This window comes from Crassostrea angulata, chromosome 2, assembly GCF_025612915.1.
Source record: "Crassostrea angulata isolate pt1a10 chromosome 2, ASM2561291v2, whole genome shotgun sequence".
NCBI classification, from domain to species: domain Eukaryota; kingdom Metazoa; phylum Mollusca; class Bivalvia; order Ostreida; family Ostreidae; genus Magallana; species Magallana angulata.
Genome location: NC_069112.1, coordinates 81,149,087 through 81,170,209, shown reverse-complemented (window position 1 = coordinate 81,170,209; position 21,123 = coordinate 81,149,087). Strand labels below are relative to the sequence as shown.

The 21,123-nt window shown below is 34.5% G+C and overlaps 3 protein-coding genes across 6 annotated transcripts in view; 2 read left to right on the top strand and 1 right to left on the bottom strand.

Moving 5' to 3' along the window:
* LOC128171025 (uncharacterized) overlaps window positions 1-2,268 on the bottom strand; it is a 2,466-nt gene extending 198 nt beyond the window's left edge. Inside the window, exons 1-2 of the mRNA XM_052836789.1 lie at window positions 1,068-2,268; window positions 1-836 (exon numbers count right to left, since the gene is read on the bottom strand). The exon at window positions 1-836 is cut by the window's left edge and continues 198 nt beyond it. Of these exons, the coding sequence (XP_052692749.1) occupies window positions 168-836; window positions 1,068-1,304 (906 nt within the window). The 5' untranslated portion in view covers window positions 1,305-2,268 and the 3' untranslated portion in view covers window positions 1-167. The remainder of the gene's footprint in view (window positions 837-1,067) is intronic.
* The window catches only part of LOC128171010 (uncharacterized), a 555,905-nt gene that overhangs the window by 37,411 nt on the left and 497,371 nt on the right, over window positions 1-21,123 (top strand). Inside the window, exon 1 of one of the 2 annotated variants that reach the window (XM_052836773.1) lies at window positions 19,273-19,343. The exons of the other annotated variant lie outside the window; for it this stretch is intronic. The gene's annotated coding sequence lies outside the window, so the exon portion shown is untranslated. Of the gene's footprint in view, window positions 1-19,272; window positions 19,344-21,123 lie in introns of those variants that run through there. 2 annotated transcript variants of the gene reach the window in all.
* On the top strand, window positions 2,488-7,173 carry LOC128171026 (mucin-22-like). Of its 3 annotated transcripts, none has more exons than XM_052836791.1 (4): window positions 2,488-3,143; window positions 3,483-3,762; window positions 4,035-4,164; window positions 4,302-4,441. In XM_052836791.1, the coding sequence occupies exons 1-3, from the start codon at window positions 2,823-2,825 to the stop codon at window positions 4,160-4,162; spliced, it is 729 nt and encodes a 242-aa protein (XP_052692751.1). In that variant the 5' UTR covers window positions 2,488-2,822; the 3' UTR covers window positions 4,163-4,164; window positions 4,302-4,441. The 3 variants fall into 3 exon arrangements, with proteins under 3 accessions (XP_052692751.1, XP_052692752.1, XP_052692750.1); XM_052836792.1 differs by lacking the exon at window positions 4,035-4,164 and adding an exon at window positions 3,849-3,974 and having other exon boundaries at window positions 4,205-4,343; XM_052836790.1 differs by lacking the exon at window positions 4,035-4,164 and having other exon boundaries at window positions 4,205-7,173.

Genomic DNA, 21,123 nt, shown 5'->3' with positions numbered 1-21,123 from the left:
ACCAAAGTTAAAAACGTTGGATTAAAATGACATAGGACTTTTCCATTTTTCATCTTTACTGCTATACTCACATAAATCAACTGTATACAAAAAAATGTTATTATTTAAATTTGACATTTTTTTTTCTTTATACTGTCTAAATTTTATTACACTGTTCAAAAAAAAAATCACATTGGGCTTTCCACTGATTTAATTTCCTTATAAGATGGTAAAGATGAAAATGGAAATGTCCTGTATCGTTTAAATCCTGGGTTTTTAACTTTCAGTCCTTTCTTAACCTTTGCGGGTGAAATTGGTTCAACCGCAGGTTGATATGGGGTGAGAATTTTAGAGGTTGGAGGCGCATATGTTAAATCACCGGAAAGTATTGGTGCTGGTATCGTGCCGGTGGGGATTATTGCTGCTGGTGTCGAGTCAGTGGGGAGTATTGGCGCTGGTGTTGAGTCAACAGGAAGTATTGCTACTGGAATTGCACATAATTGTGGGTGTGGGAAGCAATCTGTTGAGGCTGCCGGGAAATCTTCATTCCCCCCAATCACTTCTAAAAGGTTGGTGAGGGTTTGCATATCCTCCTCATCGAGCTCGCATTTCTCTTCCCCATGCTGACATTCACTGGACGGTTGGTTAGCAGTTGGGCTAAGTGGTCGGTTGACGGTTGGGCTGGGTGGTTGGTTGACGGTTGGGCTGGGTGGTTGATTGACAGTCGGGTTGGTTGGTAGGCTAGCGGTTTGACTGGTTTGTAGGCTGGCGGTTGGAGCAGGTTCGAAACTGTCATATGTCAAGGACTTTACCGTAAACGTTCCGGTCCTCTTCGGAAATACAGTTGCGGGGAGAGGCTGTAAGAATAAACAAATTATCCTATAGAAATCGAAAAAAGACAGTAGATGTAGATATTCTTCAGATGGAGTACTCCATGTCAATTATGCATTCAAGTTGAAATATCAGTATCTGGCTTTATAGAGTGTACAAAATAAATTATGTTTATGTTCATAGATTCTACAATACATTTGATGACAACAAACATTCTTCTTCTCCAAAAATAATAAGTAAATTGATCAAATACTTACATTGCGAAAGAAATGTTCTCCTTTGTCCATCAGAAGTAAATCCGAACACGTCTGAAGATACTCGTCATATTTTAGTACAATTCCCGGGTATTTCGCTCCCTTTTCATTGTCAAATATCTGAACATATTTAACGTCATTTTTATATTTAACAATCATCCTTTTCTGGTCAATTCTAGTGCTTAGTTGTAGCAGCGTCCTATCAGATTTAGTAACATAGTGTATTTCTTTTCCCTCCATCGTTTTACGGTTTAACTATAAAGTTAGTACTGTCAAAGTTAGAATGTTAATAATTGAAAGGGGAGAAATATGAAAATCTGCCGTTTTTATAGCGTCATGCTATAAGATTATTTGTTCTAAGGTTGGAATTATTGTCAAAATTTATATAATTGAATATTCTTGAAGTAGTATTCTAAGTACTATTTATTATCACTAAATTCAGCAAGGAAAGTACTACACAACCGCTTTATCAATTTGTTTATGGTGTCGTGTCAAATGTCATTTTCGTTTTTGTTCTAAATTTTGAATTATTATCCAAATTATATAAATGAATATTCTTGAAGTAGAATTCTAAGCTTAAGTCATATTTACGATGATTAAAATCAACAAGGAACGTAACTGCACATCCGCTGTATGGTATCATGCCACATGTCATTTTCGTAAACCTTGAGCTTTGGGAAATCTTCCCTTATTTACAAATCAAGTAGAATTTTTGTTTAAGTGATAATTAATCGTTAAAACAAACAATCAAAATTTGAACATTCTCTAAGATGACAACGACAAGTGTAAGGAAATGTCTTCTTATAACTGATTCAGGTTGATTAAGAGTTGCTGTTATTTGCATATTGAGTATAAACAATCCACTTTTCAAATCTTCATGGCGTCGAACTGTGTTTAACAAAGCTAATAATATTATTGGTCAAGCAATGGTGGCCTTTACATAAATCGGGTTGGGTTTGTAAAATTCTTGGGAACTATCGGTTAGGTCTGGTGTGATCTTCAACATACACAATTGATTCTGTTCTGGTGATTTATTTCAACTAGAAATATGGATCTGTTAGGTCGTATGGCTGAGTTTGGAATAATTGGGTTTATAACCCATTATGCTTTACAAAGCATTATTCAAACCCAGTCGGGGGATGGGGAATGGGATGAGGAGGGAGAGTGGTGGGATGGTGAGGTTGAATGGGAGGGGGAATGGGAGGGAGAATGGTGGGATGGTGAGGGGGATAGTGAGGAATGGGAGGGAGAAGATTGGGAGGCGGAATTGTTAGATCCCAATTTTCATGGGGGGAGAATAGTCGATGACAATGGGGAATGGGTCTTCCTGGTATATGTCGTTAGATGATGGATATTCATCATCATAATATATCCATATTTCTAGTCACCAAAACAAAAAAAAAACAAAAAAACAAAAAAAACAACAAACAAACAAAAAAACCCCTGAAAAGGGTTAAAAATCTCAAATGAATGGTAGAAATCTTTCTTTTCCTACTTTCCTTCTCATTAAAATAAAACCTCTGATACCATTTAGATGTTTAATTTTACTATTATATTGAAATTCAAGGGAATTTAATTTGCTCTATGATATTACACATACATTAATAGAATACCTTAGTTTTCAAAAAGTAAAAAAAAAAAAGAAAATTTAAAAAAAGCCATTCTTTACACACATTCGCGTAAAGTCATAACAAAAAAAGTTTACTGTTTACGAAATATTTTAAGTACGAATTAACTGTCAGCATCCAAGTTGTAACAATGGCGGGAAACATAGCGTCCTTTATGTGTCTCCTGACTCTCCTCGCTTTTTGTGCAGGATTCGAGATCAACTCTCAGGAATGCGACCCTTTACGTAACACTTTTGTTTGTCGGTGGAAAGGAAAAGGGAACTACATAGTCAGCACTCCTCTGCACCAAGAAATCTTGACGATGAATTATATGACCATAGGAGCATTGCTGATCGTACCACTACAGATGAAAGGTAGCCTGATGAAAGTCGAAGTAAAAGATGGTGATATTGCTTGTTCGGCAATAATCGTCCCACGTACAGTTTCGGTATACATCACCAAACAAAGATGTGTAAGTAAGCTCTGTATGGTCCTGTAAACTGGGAAAAATATAACAATTGTCGACGTTGACCTCTCCCCGCCCCCCTTCTTACATCATACATGTACTAGTACATACTGTGATACAGATCACATGCTTCAATCCTATTATCTTATATTTAGTAATTCTAACAACACGTATGCATATCGTAGTTTATTTAGGTGGTTGTAATTTTTACCAAACGTTTTATTCTACGGTCGGAAATATTGACATTATGAATTTCAATCATCAAATTTGATCAGCTTCAAAGTACAATCATTATACCTATTTTTCGCTTATGTTAGTTTATTAATATTATTTTTTTTGATATAGGAGACTTCGACTTCCACCCCCACCCCCACCAGCACACAGACCTCGGATTTCACCCCCACTGGCACACAGACCTCGGATTTCACCCCCACTGGCACACAGACCTCGGATTTCACCCCCACCGGCACACAGACCTCGGATTTCACCCCCACCGGCACACAGACCTCGACTTCAACCCCCACCAGCACACAGACCTCGACTTCAACCCCCACCGGCACACAGACCTCGGATTCCACCTCCACCCCTTGGCAAGTGCTCGTGTACATCTTTGGAGTGGTGATAGGTATTTGGTTTTCTCATTTTTCAATAATTTTGTATCTCTCTTTCCATAATATACATATTTCTATATACTATTCCCTCAATTTACAGTTGTTCTGATGGTCTTCATTCTGATTTTCATGCATCTTGTACGAAAGTATATGAACCATCGTAGAAGGGAGTTATTTCATAATTTACCTATGCAAGAAGTTCCAAAAGACCATGCTGCTTAAATTGGTATATTGCTTTTGAGTACGACTAAATTTTTTAAAAAAAAGGAACACTCTTTTATTTCAGTAATTCTTCTGATGATGGCAATATTCACTATATATAGAAGAAAAAGAACCCTACACACAATGTGCAGTAATTGCTGCCCATGTGGCAGCAATGTTTTATTTGATCGAGCAGATCTGTTCAACCTTTGAATGTATGTATATTTAATATTTTGTATATTTGATATTTTGTAGACCTCCTACATGAAAGTAAAAATATTACGGATTTGTTTAAGGAAACAAGCATCCAGATTTTCCAATGCATTGTAATTATTTTAATCCTTCGAAACAGACTTCAACATTACCTTCGTCAAAACGGACAACAACCTAACCCCAGACCCGATCCACAACAAAATCCGCAACCTAACCGAAGAACACAACCTGACCGAAGAACTGACCTACAACAACCACTCCGCAGATCTTCACGAAAAACAAGCACTCCCGAAAAATTGAATCTTTAATTAATCATGTAAAAATAAGTTGCTTCAAATACTTCTAATAATGTTCAGAAATTTTTGGAATTTTTTTTAAAAATGTAGTTTGAATGGATTTTAACTATTTTTTACAGCTGGTGCTTTTTTGAGGGTAAAAGTAGTTGTAATATTTTTATGACACAAGTTCACCAAAGAATGGTGTTTTGTTTTAATTGTAGTTAGACTGGTTCAGTGTTATTATACACAAACTACAAATGCCTAATGCTTATGCTTGCCTATACTTTTACCTTGTATTTTTTTTTTTACAATATTTCCTGTTTTCTACATTTTCCCAAATTAACAAGATGTAATTCATATGTGTCATATTTCAAATATTTCTGCTTTACTCATTTACTAGTCATGCTAAGCAGGACTTAGGTCATAAGAAACTGTGATTTTTTTAAAATTATTTTACAAATTGTTGTTATTCCTATTTTTTTTTTTTACCTATCATTTACTGTCAAATTACACTCAGGTTTTTTCTGTATATAAAAAAGGCATGTTATTTTTTTCTCAGTTTGTGTGTATACTTGTAATTTGTAGTTTAAATCTTTACTATAGTTCTTCTGTTGATCCTTTTGTTAAAAAATGTAGCTAGATTGACTTTAATATGTGACAAGTTTATAGTGAGCATTTTTTTTTTTAAATATGTAGTTATATTGGCTCAATGTGTACAACTTTTACTTTTGAATTATCATATCTATTTACTCAATCTTGTCATTCTACAAATTATTTCAAATTATACTAATGAAAGTGTTTGATTAATTCATACTTTATGCATTCCCATTTCATACTTCATACATTCCCATTTACTTATCACGTTAAACAACACTCAGGTTTTTTCTGTATTAACATTAAAGGTATGTGATATTTTTTTCTTGTGTACACTTGAAGTTTGTGATTAAAAAAAAATCAGCATGTATATATTCAATAATTTAGAGTTTCTTTACAAAGTCTGAGGTTTTTTTGTATTTTTATGTGAGAAATGTGTTACTTTATGAAAAAACAATTTGTACTTACATTCAGTCATTCATAAATTATTGAAGTTATATTTTTTTTATTGGAAATACTCAGGTTTTTTAAATAATTTACTACCTAATACTAGTATTTTTTTCTTCTTCTTACCAATAAAATGTGTGTTTTTTAAACATGTATTGAGGTGCTTAACTTTTAACAACTGCCGACTAAAGAAATCAAAGTTAATATACTGGTTGTGAATAAAACATTTCATTATTTCCAAATTTCTCTTGTATAAATTTATTATCAACATTTAAAAAAAAACTTGAATATTGTGATTGATATTTAATAAATTTATAGTCAATCTTTTTTTTTTCTTTTTCTTTTTTTTGAAAAATGTCTCAATACTCAGTATCGATGCTTAAAACTAAATATTTAAGATACTGATCTTGCATTCAATTTTCAAAATAATCCTCAGGTAAAGTGTGAAGTCACTTTTAAATTTTCCAAAATGCTTGGAGCGATTAATAATAGGGATCTACAGTACATAATCTATCTCTGATCAATGGATTAAACTGAGTATTATATATTATAAAACCGTTAATCGTTGGTCAAGTGTTGAAAACTTCAATATTAAGAAAACATCACGTTGTAGGTTGTCGATACATATATTTGTAAAAATTGCAACAGTGTATAATTTTTTAAAAATTACAGTCAAAGATAAGGTATCAAGGTTTAAGTACCTAGAGTATAATAACATATAGTCAATCTAAAATCCACTGTCATAGAAAGGTATGGTTATTATGCAGAGAGTTATGTACACTAAGATTTGATTTCATAATTTATACACTCTCCCATTGTTAAGAAGTTCATCAATATGATCTTCTGTGCACTAAGATTCGATTTCTCTCCCATTGTCTTAGTTCTCTTGTCTCATTTCTTCCAGCATATCCTCGCAGAAAAAACGATCCCAGGCTAGGCATCGATAAAATTCCATTGGAATGAAATCTAGCAAAAGAAGTTCGTCGATATGATCTTCTGTTGGAGAATAAAATGGATATCGGTCTTCCTTATAGAATACTTGGGAAGCGTCGCAAAAACGTCTCATTGCTCGGTAAAAATCCTCGACACGGCCAAGTATCAGTTCCTTTTCCTCGACGTCCTCAATCTTTGGTCGTGCTTTTAATTTCCAATATAAACCGCCTTTTTGTTCTACAAAGACGAATCTAGCCAATTTCAAAAGTTCTTCGGCTTTTTTCCATGCTTCCATACACAGTCCCACAACACACTTCCTTTCATGGATAAACCTCCCTCTCAGGTTATATAGTTTCAAACATTGACAAAGTTCGTAAGGTCTACAGTCTATCATCATTTTGAGAGCTACAACATTATTAATGTATTTCTCCCATCGTTGAATGGTCTGCTCGCGTGCATTGCATGCAGTCATGGTGAAACTCGTATGCGTTCTCAAAGTAAAAATACTCTGTTCTTTATAATATATATATTAGCGAAGAATTTCAAACATTTCTAATCTCTAAAAATACAATGGGGTACCCCTGAACAGACTGATCAAGTCTGTGCTAAAAATACCATGAGGTACTACCCAACATTCCTGTGACGTCACACATTCCATAGACTGACCAAGTCTATTCTAAAAATACTCAACATTCCAGTGACGTCACACATTCCACAAGCTGGCAGTCTGCAGTCTGGCCCAGGAGCCCTAGTTTGGTACTACTGTTGATGTCTGTGTAACCTGAATGCTTCGAATGCCTGAATGTAACTTTCTCGACTGAAATTATATACCCCAGTGGCAGTGAAAGCTGAACACCGCTCGTACGTAGACACCATTACACAGTACCGTACTTGGTAGGTAAACCCTTCGACTTCGTTAAACCCGATTGCAAAACCGAGACTCGAGCTCGTGGCCAACATGTAGTATTCCTTTCGTGGTATTTGGATTTTATGCATTAAGTTCTTATTCTATGTGCATATTCTGTATGTAAATATTACATTGACCAATTTATTTGACGTTAGTATTGTCCTTGCTTAAAAAAAAGTGTGTAAACTTTCATAACTTCATCACGATCGATTACCATGTCAAATCAAGATGTACGTCCACACTGGTGAGTACTAATTCAAGTACTTTGAATTGTAGTTTGGTTGTAGGGACAGCAGTGATGAAAGAAAAATATATCGGACAGTACCTATTTACAAGCAGTGGTATGCTTTTAGGAGCGATCAAAACTAATGCGCGACCAAATACTTATATGAATTCGTGTCAGTTTTACAACAACAGACAGTAGCTGCATCATCATGCAACACACAGTAAAATGTACCTTATACATTAACAACAACAGATGAAAAATAGGACGAATTATAGCATACAATTATAATTTGTTAAATAATTTGAAACTACTGCTATAGCGGACGGAATTACATCAAGTAAAAAAAAAAAGTATGAAAAATTAGCTTTTTCAAACAAAATAAATATAAATCAACGACCATTTGATATTATCAATTTAGCTTTATTGAAAAAAAACATATACATAAAATACATTTTAGCTACGTGGGGCCACTAGGCTTTTTGCCCTCTTTGCACCAGCTCTTAATTAATTCTGCCTAGGGAGGGAATCGAACCCTCTTACGTAGCAAATCTGTTTAGATTATCTCCATTATTTACGACCAACCTACTATGAATATGTCTTAGTTGATTGTTTTTATGCATACATTAGTAAGTATCAACTAGGCATGAGTCCATGAACTTTTTATTCCTAACTCCATGGTTCTCTTCTTTAGCATGTCTACTGTATAAATGTTATAGCCCTGCAAATCGGAAGAGTTTCAAGCCCCCATCCCTTGTAGAGCTGGACTTAATTGACAAGATCTAAAACAAAATGCATGCTTGATTTAACCATTTAGAAACCATGTGAAATTCAACGATAATATAAGCTCCAACAATATCCTGGTACAATCTGGATCGCATACATGTAAGCCTTCAAACTTTGTTATCTACTGGAGATGATACTAATATTACGAAGTCCAGTACTTCTTTCACCAATAGTTTATTAACAATCGTGATCGTATAGTTAAAATTACATCAACTAAAAGCAGCCCAAATCAAAGATTCTGCTCAACCTTATTTCACATGGGTATATATAAGATTTTACTTATGATGGACAGTTCTGACTAGTTCGGCCCATTTACGACGATCATGAGTGAACATTTAGTGTTCAAAGTTAAGATTAATATTTTATTTCTAAATTAAGTAACAAAACTGTCAAAACTGCCAATCAGAGAGTACGGATGCAGGATTTGAGTCTCCGAGTACTGAGTCTCGGAGTCCCCCACCTAGGTACGAGGCATCACTTACTCGTTATACGTTCATTCATACATCGCATAAACGGTTTCAAAGGTTAATATATAGAATATACAATACATGACTCAATATAGAATACCAGAGCTATCGTTGCAGACACAGAATCGCCAAATATGACACTTGTTTTTAAACTCTCGATTTGGATATCATCATGCCCGTATTATTCACCTGTTTTCATAACATCATTCAGGAGTACTAACGCAGTGCTACAAGAGTCAGAGAGTTCATTTTGTTAATTATCATTACCACCATTCAGTGCGCAGTACCTAGTTATACATAAGTATCATAGTGACCATTATGTAATATTAGCAATTCAAGTCATAGTCATAGCATGGCTATCTGTTTACACACAGCAGTCTCGAAAACGTAGTTTTAACGATGGCTTCTGGATGAGATTGATTTAACATTAATTTGAATTTTCTATTCGTTAACTGTTCGAATAAGACAGTAGAATTTAGACTTAAAAAATTCTGAATCCGTGAAATTAATATCTTCTTGACTTGTATCATCAATACTTTCCTTATATGTAATACCATGTGTACCTTGAAATGAAATCAGATCTCAATCTATAAAATACAGAATGTCCTATCATTGGACAATGTAATATGTTTTACGGTGCGACCGTTAGGGCGAGCGCAGCAGGTGATCAAAAATGAATTATGATAAATCAATAAAAATAAAAGTAGTGACGTAAAGTACACGTAAATGAAGAATGCAAAATAAAATAAATATACCAATTTTCCAGTAAATTTGTATTATTCATAATTCATAAGATTTTTTATTAGGTCACCTGAGTCACTCAGGTGACCTATTGCAATTGGTCTTCGTCCGTCGTCGTGCGTCGTGCGTCGTGCGTTAACAATTTTACATTTTTAACTTCTTCTTGAAAACTACCAGGCCAATCGTTACCATTTTTGGTGTGAAGCATCTCTACGGTAAGAAGAATCTAAATTGTGAAATGTATGGCTCTACCACCCCTGGGGTGCCACGGGCGGGGCCAAATATGCAAAAAAAAGCCAAATTTTAAAAAATCGTCTTCTCTACTTCCACACATGTGAGGAAAAAACTGAATGCATGGTTATGATGTCCAGGAGGCCCTCTACCTAAATTGTGAAATTTATGGCCCCTAGATCAGGGGTTCAGGCTCTAGGGTGGGGCCAATATGGCCATATAGTAAAAATGTATTAAATCTTAGAAAATCTTCTTCTCTACTACCATATATATTTGTTAAACTAAATGCATGATTATGATGTCCATGAAGCCCTCTTCCTAAATTGTGAAATTCATGACCCCTGGGTCAGGGGTTCAGGCTCTAGGGTGCGGCCAATATGGCCAAATAGTAAAAATGTATTAAATCTTAGAAAATCTTCTTCTCTACTATCATATATATATTTAAAAACTAAATGCATGATAATGATGTGCATGAAGCCCTCTACCTAAATTGTGAAATTCATGACCCCTGGGTCAGGGGTTCAGGCTCTAAGGTGGGGCCAATATGGCCATATAGTAAAAATGTATTAAATCTTAGAAAATCTTCTTCTCTACTCCCATATATATTTGTTAAAAACTAAATGCATGGTTATGATTTCCATGAAGCCCTCTACCTTAATTGTGAAATCCATGACCCCTCGGTCAGGGGTTCAGGCTCTAGGGTGGGGCCGATATGGCCAAATAGTAAAAATGTATTAAATCTTAGAAAATCTTCTTCTCTACTTCCACACATGTGGGCAAAAAACTGAATACATGGTTATAATATCCACAATCTCCTTTACCTAAATTATGAAATTCATGGCCCCTGGGTCAGGGGTTCAGGACATGGGGGGGGCAATATGGCAATAAAGTGTTAATGCATATAATGTTTAAAAATCTTCTTCTCTATTCTCACACATCTGTATAAACAAATCAAAGTACTGAAATTACTGACACGAGTTGATGCTCCAGAAATCAGACATTTATTGCCCCTTTTCTGCTCTCAATATGCAGAACTTGAAATAAATAATAAATAAAATATAAAGGTATCTTATTATACTAGGCCACAACATATCAAAGATAAAAAATCATGAATCGTGAAAGATCATTTTTTTTTAATTATATAGAGGAGCATATCTAAATATTCTTTAAAATGACTTCGAAAGAACATTTTAAATTTCATTTTTCCTTTTTCTTTATGTTCAGAATGGTTGGGTATATATTTTTAATGTCTTGCCAAAATTTAAAAGTCATATATTGAGTTAGAAGCACGATAAAGAGTTTTTATTTCTTTGATTTGTAAACAAAACCCGATTCTTGTTATTGTTTACATTTGTGTTTTGTTAGTATGAATTTTCATCAAATGTTGCTGTCTTCAGTTGATAATCTTAATATTATATAGAGGGATGTTCGGCCATCTTGTACATTTGAGGGTCAAAATGTAAACATATATTGAACTGGTTTGTTTTTGCCTAAAACTGACTAAAACAGTTGTCATAACATAAAAGGGCAATACATATGAGTTTTACTTATTTTTTAGTCTGCAAATTACGCATACAAAAACAAAAAAAACAGTACAACATCTTTTTTAAAGCTGCATGATCCTATTTTATATCAAATTTTGTGTACGCTTTAAAACGATGGTTATGCTAAGTATGTGTATAATAACAGACATTGCGGTAGTTTTCCCGGTCAATTAAGCCATATTTCAATGAAAAAAAATTTTTTTTAACAAAACAAACGTCCAAAAAAGGGTATCGCGTTATTTTACCACATATTTAAATTTGCCCCTGAAGTCGAGGTGGGGATGATTGTATTACGACTTTGACATCGAGTGTTAATGTGAGTTGCGGCAAAACAAAAATAAGATAATTGGTTTGTATGGATAATAATTAGACAATGCAGCTTTAAACAGGTGGTTTGTATTGTTATGTCGATCAACCCAAGTAATGTTAAGTTCATTCATTCGGCCACATTTAACTATAATGTTATATATATCTTTCTCATAATTAAATTTATATAGTTACCTTCTATACCGGTACCTTATTATTAGGTAGAGGGTTGCTATATATTTTTTATTATGAAAAAATGTATAACATATGTGCCTGTAATTTATCGTATTTACTTATATGAAAACAAACCTTCAATATGATCAAATGATGGTCTCTTTTTCTGTCATTCCTCAAGTTATTATACTTCTTTTTAGAACCTTGTTCCATTTTTACATTACATTTCAAACCATTTTTACAAACCTACATGGACACAAGATTTTAAAGGGTTAACTTTCATAAATCACATGCACGTGACGTTTTATACTTTTCTCTTTAAAATTCTTTTTTTTTTTCATTTAGAGAAAAAAGTTTTTAAAAACGTCAGGTGCCTGTGTTATATCTAAACAATAAAATGCTTTCTTTGGTGCTTCGTGGGGGATATGAAGGTGGCGACATAGCAGAAAAAATACATTATCCGCGTGAGCAGGTAATGTATTTTTTTTCTGCAATGATCGCTACCTTCATAATCCACATGAATCATCAAAGACGCATTTTATTGTTTTTATTTACATCTTTTTAACAAATTAATAAATTGATTGTAAAAAGTATGTAAAATTCACAATATTACTGTTAATGCACATCAGTACGTTAGCTAAAAGAAACACCAAAATCCTCTCCATGATTATATTCCGTGCAGTCCGTGATTTTTCTTAGGTTGCTGCATAGCCGGTTTTAACCAATCGATAAACGGGGCTTGTAGATTTCCGTCTTGTTGTTTTTATTATATAGGATTTAAAGTAAATCTACATTGAAATATAAATATAATATACTAATATAAAATTCAAATCATTACACCAAAAACAAAATGACAAAATTCTACTCATGTCCAAATTGCACACCATTAAATACAAGCTGCCATTCTATAGACTGGGTAAAATAGTTTGCCTCTGTTTATCAAACCCATTTGTAAAAAAAAATCATGTTTATGATACTATTTCTTAATCAACGCTGCTCAAAACTATATATCGCAACACAGTAACTACCACGCTAATCTATTTATAATCCACGACGTATATAAACAGGCGCGCAGTTCCCGATGTGCATGTTGCAGGGCCACACTGACCTTCAACTCGACGAAAGATCAAACCACATAGACCCCCCCCCCCAGCTCTTGATTGTTTTCAACTCTTGTGCTTCAACTCTTTGTTTTGTCACACTAAAATCATTTCACGTTTGATAAAGCGTAAGTAATGAAACGCATTCATGTGCTTGAATTTCAACTCTTGTGTGGGGAAAACGTTAAACGTCCACCACTGAGCTGAGCTCATTTGCATAAAAGGAATTACAACGCGGATATCACTGACGTTTCATATACATGCACATACGTCAAATTTAATTATAGCAACATTTTTATCAGTCAATTAAAATGTTCTTAGTTATGAAGAAACATACACTTGATATGTTTTATACAATTTATTGATGGCAACAACAATGTATCCTCAGTATATGAAATGTGTCAGAAGATTTTCCTTTAATCTATATTCTTTTGCGGATTGATATCAATTAACAAAAAGAAAATCATGATTTTTTGTTGATTAAAATACGATGATAACAAATTTTACTTTCGATAAAAGAAGTCATTCTTTCATGATTCATATCATTGCATTTTGATAATTGATGTGTTAGTCTGACCATCAATACGAAAATGTGATTTAACCCAGTGATGGGAAACCCCTTTGCAGTGACTATACTGAGTTGATATACATCAACTCATAAAAACGACTAATAATTATGTTTACCAGGAAGTCCTCTACTGAAATTTTACTTTTCATGTCCCCTGGGGTATGGGTGTATGGGTTTTGACTCTAGGGCAGGGCCAAAATGGATGTATAGATGTTAATGCATATAACGTTAAAAAAATTATCTTCTTTACTCCCACACACCTGAAATGAAAACTGAATTCATTATTTTGTAGACCAGATCTTTTAGTTTTTCATCAAAATTATAGGTTTCACAGTTCTTTTTGAATTAAATGTGGTTGTCATTACAAATTCATAATTTTTCTACTCCAGTATGAAACGTAATCAATAAGATGCATATATGAGACTCCATGACAAGTTTGTGTATTGGATATATGCTACTCAGGTGACCGTTAAGGCCAATTGGCCTCTTGTTTATTTATATACCAATTTGATTAAAATCAGATCTTAATAACGCTCCGAAATTCTGATAGTCGCTGAACAAAGTGTAGCGACATCAGAATTTGTCGGAGCGGATAAAAAATCTGCGCCAGTATAGAATTTATCTCAGATAAAATGTTGTTAAATAATAGAGATTTAAACATAATGTTTTAACATAATATTTCCTCTTTTCTTGCAGCAGACATTTTTCTTAAACAAATAAAAATTGACTTATCACAGAATCCCCCCTCCCCCGTTTAAAAAGAAATCAAATTTACGTATAAAATAATTTGTTGATCACATAAGGAAAATGGATCCCCCGGTAGCATGTAATACCGTTAATAGTAGTGAAAATAAAGACACTTTTGAGCAGCTAAAGAGCTAAAGGCATACCACGCACTCCCCATTCCTCACCCCGATTAGAATTTTCCTGATTTTGAGAAATTTTTTTTCTGCTTGTGAAGATTTTTTGAATGATGTTGCCACGCCCCATTTAAAAAAAACCTTCCTGGAAATTACCGTAAATACAGTGAATAAAATAAATGTGAGTATTCATCCAAATGACAGCAAGTTACAGCTGTTTCCTATCTCTGAAGAAATGTCTCGATTCGTTAGCTCTGCAAGATTTTGAGAAGATTTTGGTATTTATATTTCAGCAGATTTACAATAACTACTTAGAGTTGTTTCCCCTTATTGTGACGTCAAAGTTCACGTCGGTCAAGTGTAGTCTGTCTCTTTGAAATCACACTAGAAAAAACTACGCGAAAAATATTGATTGTTTACTTAAAAAGCATGGTGTTCTGGAAATTACACAATTTATCTGTTTCTCAAAAGTTTTACTTTGATTCTCGCGAGATGGTATCCAGTCTAGTGAGATCGGCCGACATTAAGGAATTGCATTGTGGGTCGAAATTTACTGACTCCGAAAAATTTTGTTGGATCAACGTGCAAGAAATCCATTGTGACGTCACTCGAAAGGACGATAACTCCGTTAGTCTTAAAAGTAATGGAAATTACTACTGGGACGATTAAAACAAGGCATTACTGGTCCGATTTACTGACGCCAAAAAAATCCGTTGAATGAATGTGCAAATAGTCCGAATTTTCTATTCACACACGCCTTGCTGGTAGAGCTCGCCTCGCACCGGCGCTGCGCGCCGGCGAGCTGCGCTCGCTAAAAATAATATGGAGATCTTGGTAGAGGCTTGTCCACAGATTGTTCTAACTTCATAAAGGAGGGTTTACATTGCATCCTTGACCCACCGCTTACAGCATTAACATTATCAAACAAAAAGGACCTTATTTTTTACCAACTTTTTTTTTTGGGGGGGGGGGGCACTACAGAACCTAAATAACTATTATAGATAAGTGATCTCTTACAATATACACACCTGTTTACACCTGTTAATCAAGTAAACAGTGTGCATGGAGTAATATTATATTTTTTTAAAATATGATATTTAAATACCTGTTATGTTCAATTAGCAGGATTTAACACCACCTTTCATAAAGTTGAATGAATCATATGATGTGATGAATCATAAAAACTTTCAAAGGTGAAACGAGCAACACACACAGAGAGGTTTATGAATCGTGTTGACTGTTTTGCTGAGTGAACTAAGGAAGTAACAAAAAAAATAGTTTACCTTTCTGACTAACTCAGCAGCTGTGTGAGTCAAAGGGAGAAACGAATATTGTTTTTTAGTTTTATTTTTTGAAAAACAGAGATTAAAAATTGTTAAATCTGTTATTTGTGCGATTATTATGAAAGTATATCGATATATTGTATAAATTTGTTAACATAAACTAAAATAAAAAAGGATAGATGAGGATCCACAGTTGTCGTAATATAATACTGTATCCTGTTAATACACGTACTCTTTATGGGATCTAGGTGTTTAATCTGTGAACCGTCAGAACTATGGTTGTCGTAATATTATACTCTATCCTATTAATACGCGTACTCTTTATTGGATCAAGGTGTTTAATCTGTGAACCGTCAGAACTATGGTTGTCGTAATATAATACTCTATCCTATTAATACACGTACTCTTTATGGGATCTATGTGTTTAATCTGTAAACCTTCAGATCTATGGTTTTCGTAATATAATACTCTATCCTATTAATCCACGTACTCTTTATGGGATCTAGGTGTTTAATTTGTTAACCTTTAGATCTATGGTTGTCGTAATATAATACTTTATCCTATTAATACACGTACTCTTTATGGGATCTAGGTGTTTAATCTGTGAACCGTCAGAACTATGGTTGTCGTAATATAATACTCTATCCTATTAATACACGTACTCTTTAGGGATTCTAGGTATTTAATCAGTTAACCATTAGAACTATGGTTGTCGTAACATAATACTCTATCCTATTAAAACACGTACTCTTTATGGGATCTAGGTGTTTAATCTGTTAACCTTCACATCTATGGCTGTCGTAATATAATACTCTATCCTATTAATACACGTACTCGATATGGGATCTAGGTTTTTAATCTGTCAACCATTAGATCTATGGTTGTCGTAATATAATACTCTATCCTATTAATACACGTACTCTTTATGGGATCTAGGTGTTTAATCTGTGAACCGTCAGAACTATGGTTGTCGTAATATAATACTCTATTCTATGAATACACGTACTCGTTATGGGATCTAGGTGGTCAATCAGTTAAGATCAACTTTAAAATAAAAAAAAATGAACTTAATAAATTCTTTGTGAAAAGCTATAGAAAAACATAAATTGTAAAGTTAATATATAAGGAATGTTTCTTTAGTAAACTATAGTAGATGCATCTAGCTTTAAAAATCATATCAGAAATTTTAAGATATATTTAATGGGAAATTCAAATCAAACAAGACATATGGCACGTTGCATAGGTAAACGACATGGTCATTATGCGTCATCAAATCTTCCGTAGCGCCGCTTTGCGGACGTAGGAGGATTCAACCACGTGATCACTTAGTATTACATCATATCACGACTGTCCGGTTTCTTTCTCACCTTTGCTGTTGCTACAGCGGAGCTATATCCGGCGAGTTCCAGTAGCTGTACCTCGTTGAAGGCGTATTCAATCAAAGTACTGATAGTACTGTTAGACGGTGGCGCCGTTTGAAAGTGGCATATTACATGTATGATATTTAGTAATTATTGTTGTCAAAAATCCAAAGGCAGTATCCCATACATGTACTAATACTTAACGCTTACTCGCACAACTGGTCGTGAGTTTCCTACATGGATAATAATGTTTCCTGAGAAAAAAAGTGGGGGGGAGCTTAACCTTCTATTCTGCTATGTGCCTAATGGTTAGGTCTAACTTAGCCAAAAGAGTGGGGGGGGGGGGGGGGGCTAAATCCTTTACAGTGCTTCGTCTGAGTCACGACAGTTTAACGGTACGCCCGTACCCAGGGAACACGTGAGGAAGAGGAGAACTAGATAACTGTAACAGGTGGTGAAAAGTCAAGTCTCAACCAGAACTCGAACCCAGGGCCTCTGGCGTACCGTACTAAGGCTCTAACCACTAATTAAGCTATTGAGACCCGATATATTGACTGACAGTCACACACCTTATAAACCGGTGACAATTGTTTAACGGTACGCCCGTACCCAGGGAACACGCGAGAAAGAGGAGAACTAGTTGGGATGTCAGATTAGAGTGGTTCGCTGTCATTGATTACAAACGCACCTCGTATAATCCTTGCAGCATCATTTGGAATCAAGGGCAAGTTATCCAGTCTAGATGTCAGATAAGGACTCATCTTATTATTGAACTCAGAAATACCTGTTTTAATGATACTGTGTTGTGGTTAATATATATATAAACTTGTGAATGTAAACAAAAGGTGACAGAGAGGACCACAGTCACACCAGTAACATTTATTTTTACAACTAGTAGACTAACTGTTGATAATTTTTTAGTAATTAGAGAAAAACAAATATCCCGAAAAAAGAATATGTCCGCAATGCGGTATCGAACCGAGAACCCTAAGATATGTATGCGAGAGTGTTGCCATTATGCTATTTTGCTTGCTACTTGATAGAAGGTAAAATGTGTTGAATTCTGTAGTCAATTTGGATGATGATAGAAAGAGGAGATGAAACGTTCTTCCGTCCATCTGAGGTTGATACCCAATGTTGTAAAACCTTTAGAATAGATAGGCGCCTAGCGATTGGTTGAGAGAACAGTATTTGTTCATCAGTTTATTAATAAAAAACAGTGCTGTTTGTAAACAATGTGGCCGTATAGCGTTGACTAAGAAAAAAAAACAAGCCAGGTCAAACTCTGGTCGCCAGCGGGTATTTGAAGGTGTGGAATGTCACGTCGGCTCAACTGATGCACATTCTCCTGTTGATTTGAAATGCACGTGCTTAGAAATCTATTAACTGTCATGCATTTGTGGATTACAAGTAGGAAAATCTTAACTGAATTAAGGCCAGTCATGTATTTCTGCTAAGTTGGTAAATAAACAAACTGAAAGAAAAATTGTATGTACCGGTAAACTAAACTCATATAAAATCGAGGTCTGGGAAGGAAGAGTTATCTTTCGTAGAATTTCAACACAAGTCAGGTAGCTAATAGAAATGTAAACACAGATTTCAGTGAAATTTGAGTATGAATTTATTAGATACAAATATCGAAGCGTTGAAGTTTCGTTTCTCTGGACGATGGTTTGATGCCTTTGGAGTAAATAAATTTCTTCAATATGGTTTATTTCGTTTCAAATATGGCAGGTAATTAGATTTAGGTGTGAGTAATAATCCCATGAATATTCGCCAAGTTCTACAGAGTTTAATTGGAGCTGGAATTTTTATTCGGAGGCGTAGTCTAAAACGCGGTCTGAAGTCAAATGGCAGGCAAAGTTTCAGACTTTCTAAAAAATTCGGACAAAGGGTTGTAACACTTTGTTAGATGTTCTTTAAAAAAGAAATATCAAACTTCAAGTTCAAATATCGAGAGTCAAATTCATATAAGAATGTTATCCTTGTACAAAAGAAGGGGAAAAGGGGGGGGGGGGCTTATTGTACCCTGCAATTTTTTAAACTCATTCAGTTTGATTTATGAATAAATTTAATTCAGCACTTATTGTTATGAACAGTTGTTGACATCTAAGTGAATGCATGTGCAATATTTTTCAGCTATTAAAAATCGACCATAACTTTCACATCCACCGCTAAATAGTGAAAGTAGTATGTCATAGACGAGTGAAAATCTCCATCTGGAAAGCGCTTGATCATGTTGATTCCTAATTTGTTTCTTGGACTTGATCATGTTGATTCCTAATTTGTTTCTTGGACTGCAAATGTTAATCGGAGACTTCACTGTATTAACTCATCTTCACTGTATTAGCTTGTCTTCAACATAGGCTTTTTATGTGGTTTTGATTTTGCTCTACTTCAATCTTATAAATAATTAGAAAAGACAATTTATTTTGCAAATTGAACATGTATTAAGAAAATAACAGTATAATAGTTTGAGGTCTCTTTACAGGTTCTTTGTGAATCAATAAAGAGTGGACTGATGGAGCAAAAAAAGAGTTTATGTGATATAGTATTCTTGTAATATCACTATGTTTGTGTAGCTATAAAGTATTCATGTAATATCACTATGTTTGTGTAGCTATATAGTATTCATGTACAATATCACTATGTTTATGTAGCTATACTTTGTATGTTTAGGTCACCTGAGTTATTCAGGAGACCCATTGCTATCACAAGTTCGTTGTCGTGTGTCCTTCATAGACATTATAGTATTCATCTTTTAAATGGGTATGAGGGCAGTAGTCATTGTGTTAGTCTTGGGGTAAGAACTGTTGCCTGAAGGCCTAGGTTGAGGAATGCATCATTTTCTTATCAATGGACTGACAATAAAACTATTGCCCTCATCCCTATTTGATGATTGATCTGTTAACAAGAAAAACATATCACTGTGGTAATGTCAGGGCTGGGGTCTTCCTGTGAGAGATTCAAATAACCAGCCAGGATAACCATATCTCATAGGCCAGTAGTTAATATAAATCCCCTCATATATTTTGGAAAGTTCCCATTTAACATATATTAATAAATAAAAGTAGCAAGAGTACAAGAGTTTAGCAGAGAGAGAGAGAGAGAGAGAGAGAGAGAGAGAGAGAGAGAGAGAGAGAGAGAGAGAGAGAGAGAGTTCATATTAGTTAGACAAACAGTTAAAAGTATATTCTCCACCTTGGGTAAAGACAAAATTGAATTTTACGTGTAGTTTATACATTATCCATTGTAAATAAGAGCTCAGTTTATATAGTGTCACATTACACAAAAAAGTTACAATGGGATCAGAGAAAATGCAAATTAGGTAAGCCCTCTTTTCTGAAACAGACCTACAGATCAGTTATGGTGATGTCGGAGAAATGAACATAGAAAACAATAGTAGTACATGTTTAGGAGAGAGAGAGAGAGAGAGAGAGAGAGAGAGAAAGGGTGTTCAAGTTAGTGAGACAAACAGAGCAAGAGTTCATGTACATTCAAGAAAAGAGAATGAGAGAGAAAGAGAGAGCAAAGTGAGAAAATGATGAAAAAATGAAAGAGAGAATTACAAAAGAGCAAGAGTGCATATTTATCATCGTTTACCAAGTAAATAACTGTTAAACAGGGAAAGTTTGAGATAGAAAGAGAAAGAAAGAGAGAAAAAAACAGAAAAAGTACATAAGTCTATATGAGAGAGAAATAGACACAGAAAGCTGGCATACATAGATGGGAAAGACTGGAAGAAAGGGCTCTTGTATTTCCTTAGCAGAAAATGTATAAAAATAGTGGAGAGAGAGAGAGAGAGAGAGAGCATATATATGTATGAGAGAGAAATAAGCACAGAAAGCTGGCATACATGTGAGAAAAACTGCAATAAAGAGCATATGTATTTCCTAAGCAAAGAATGTTTAATGAATAATGCCAGAGATAGTGAAAACAAGAGTGAATGTTTTGCAGAGAGATGGAGAGAGAATGTTTGTATAACCAAATAAAAAGAGAGTACATGTGTAAGAGAGGCAAAGTAAATCTTTATCAGAGAAAGTTAGAGAGAGAGAGAGAGAGAGAGAGAGAGAGAGAGAGAGAGAGAGCATTTTTAGCAGTGAATGTATCATACAGATAGAGAAAAAGAGAGAGGGAGAAAGTCACCGATGTTTATCA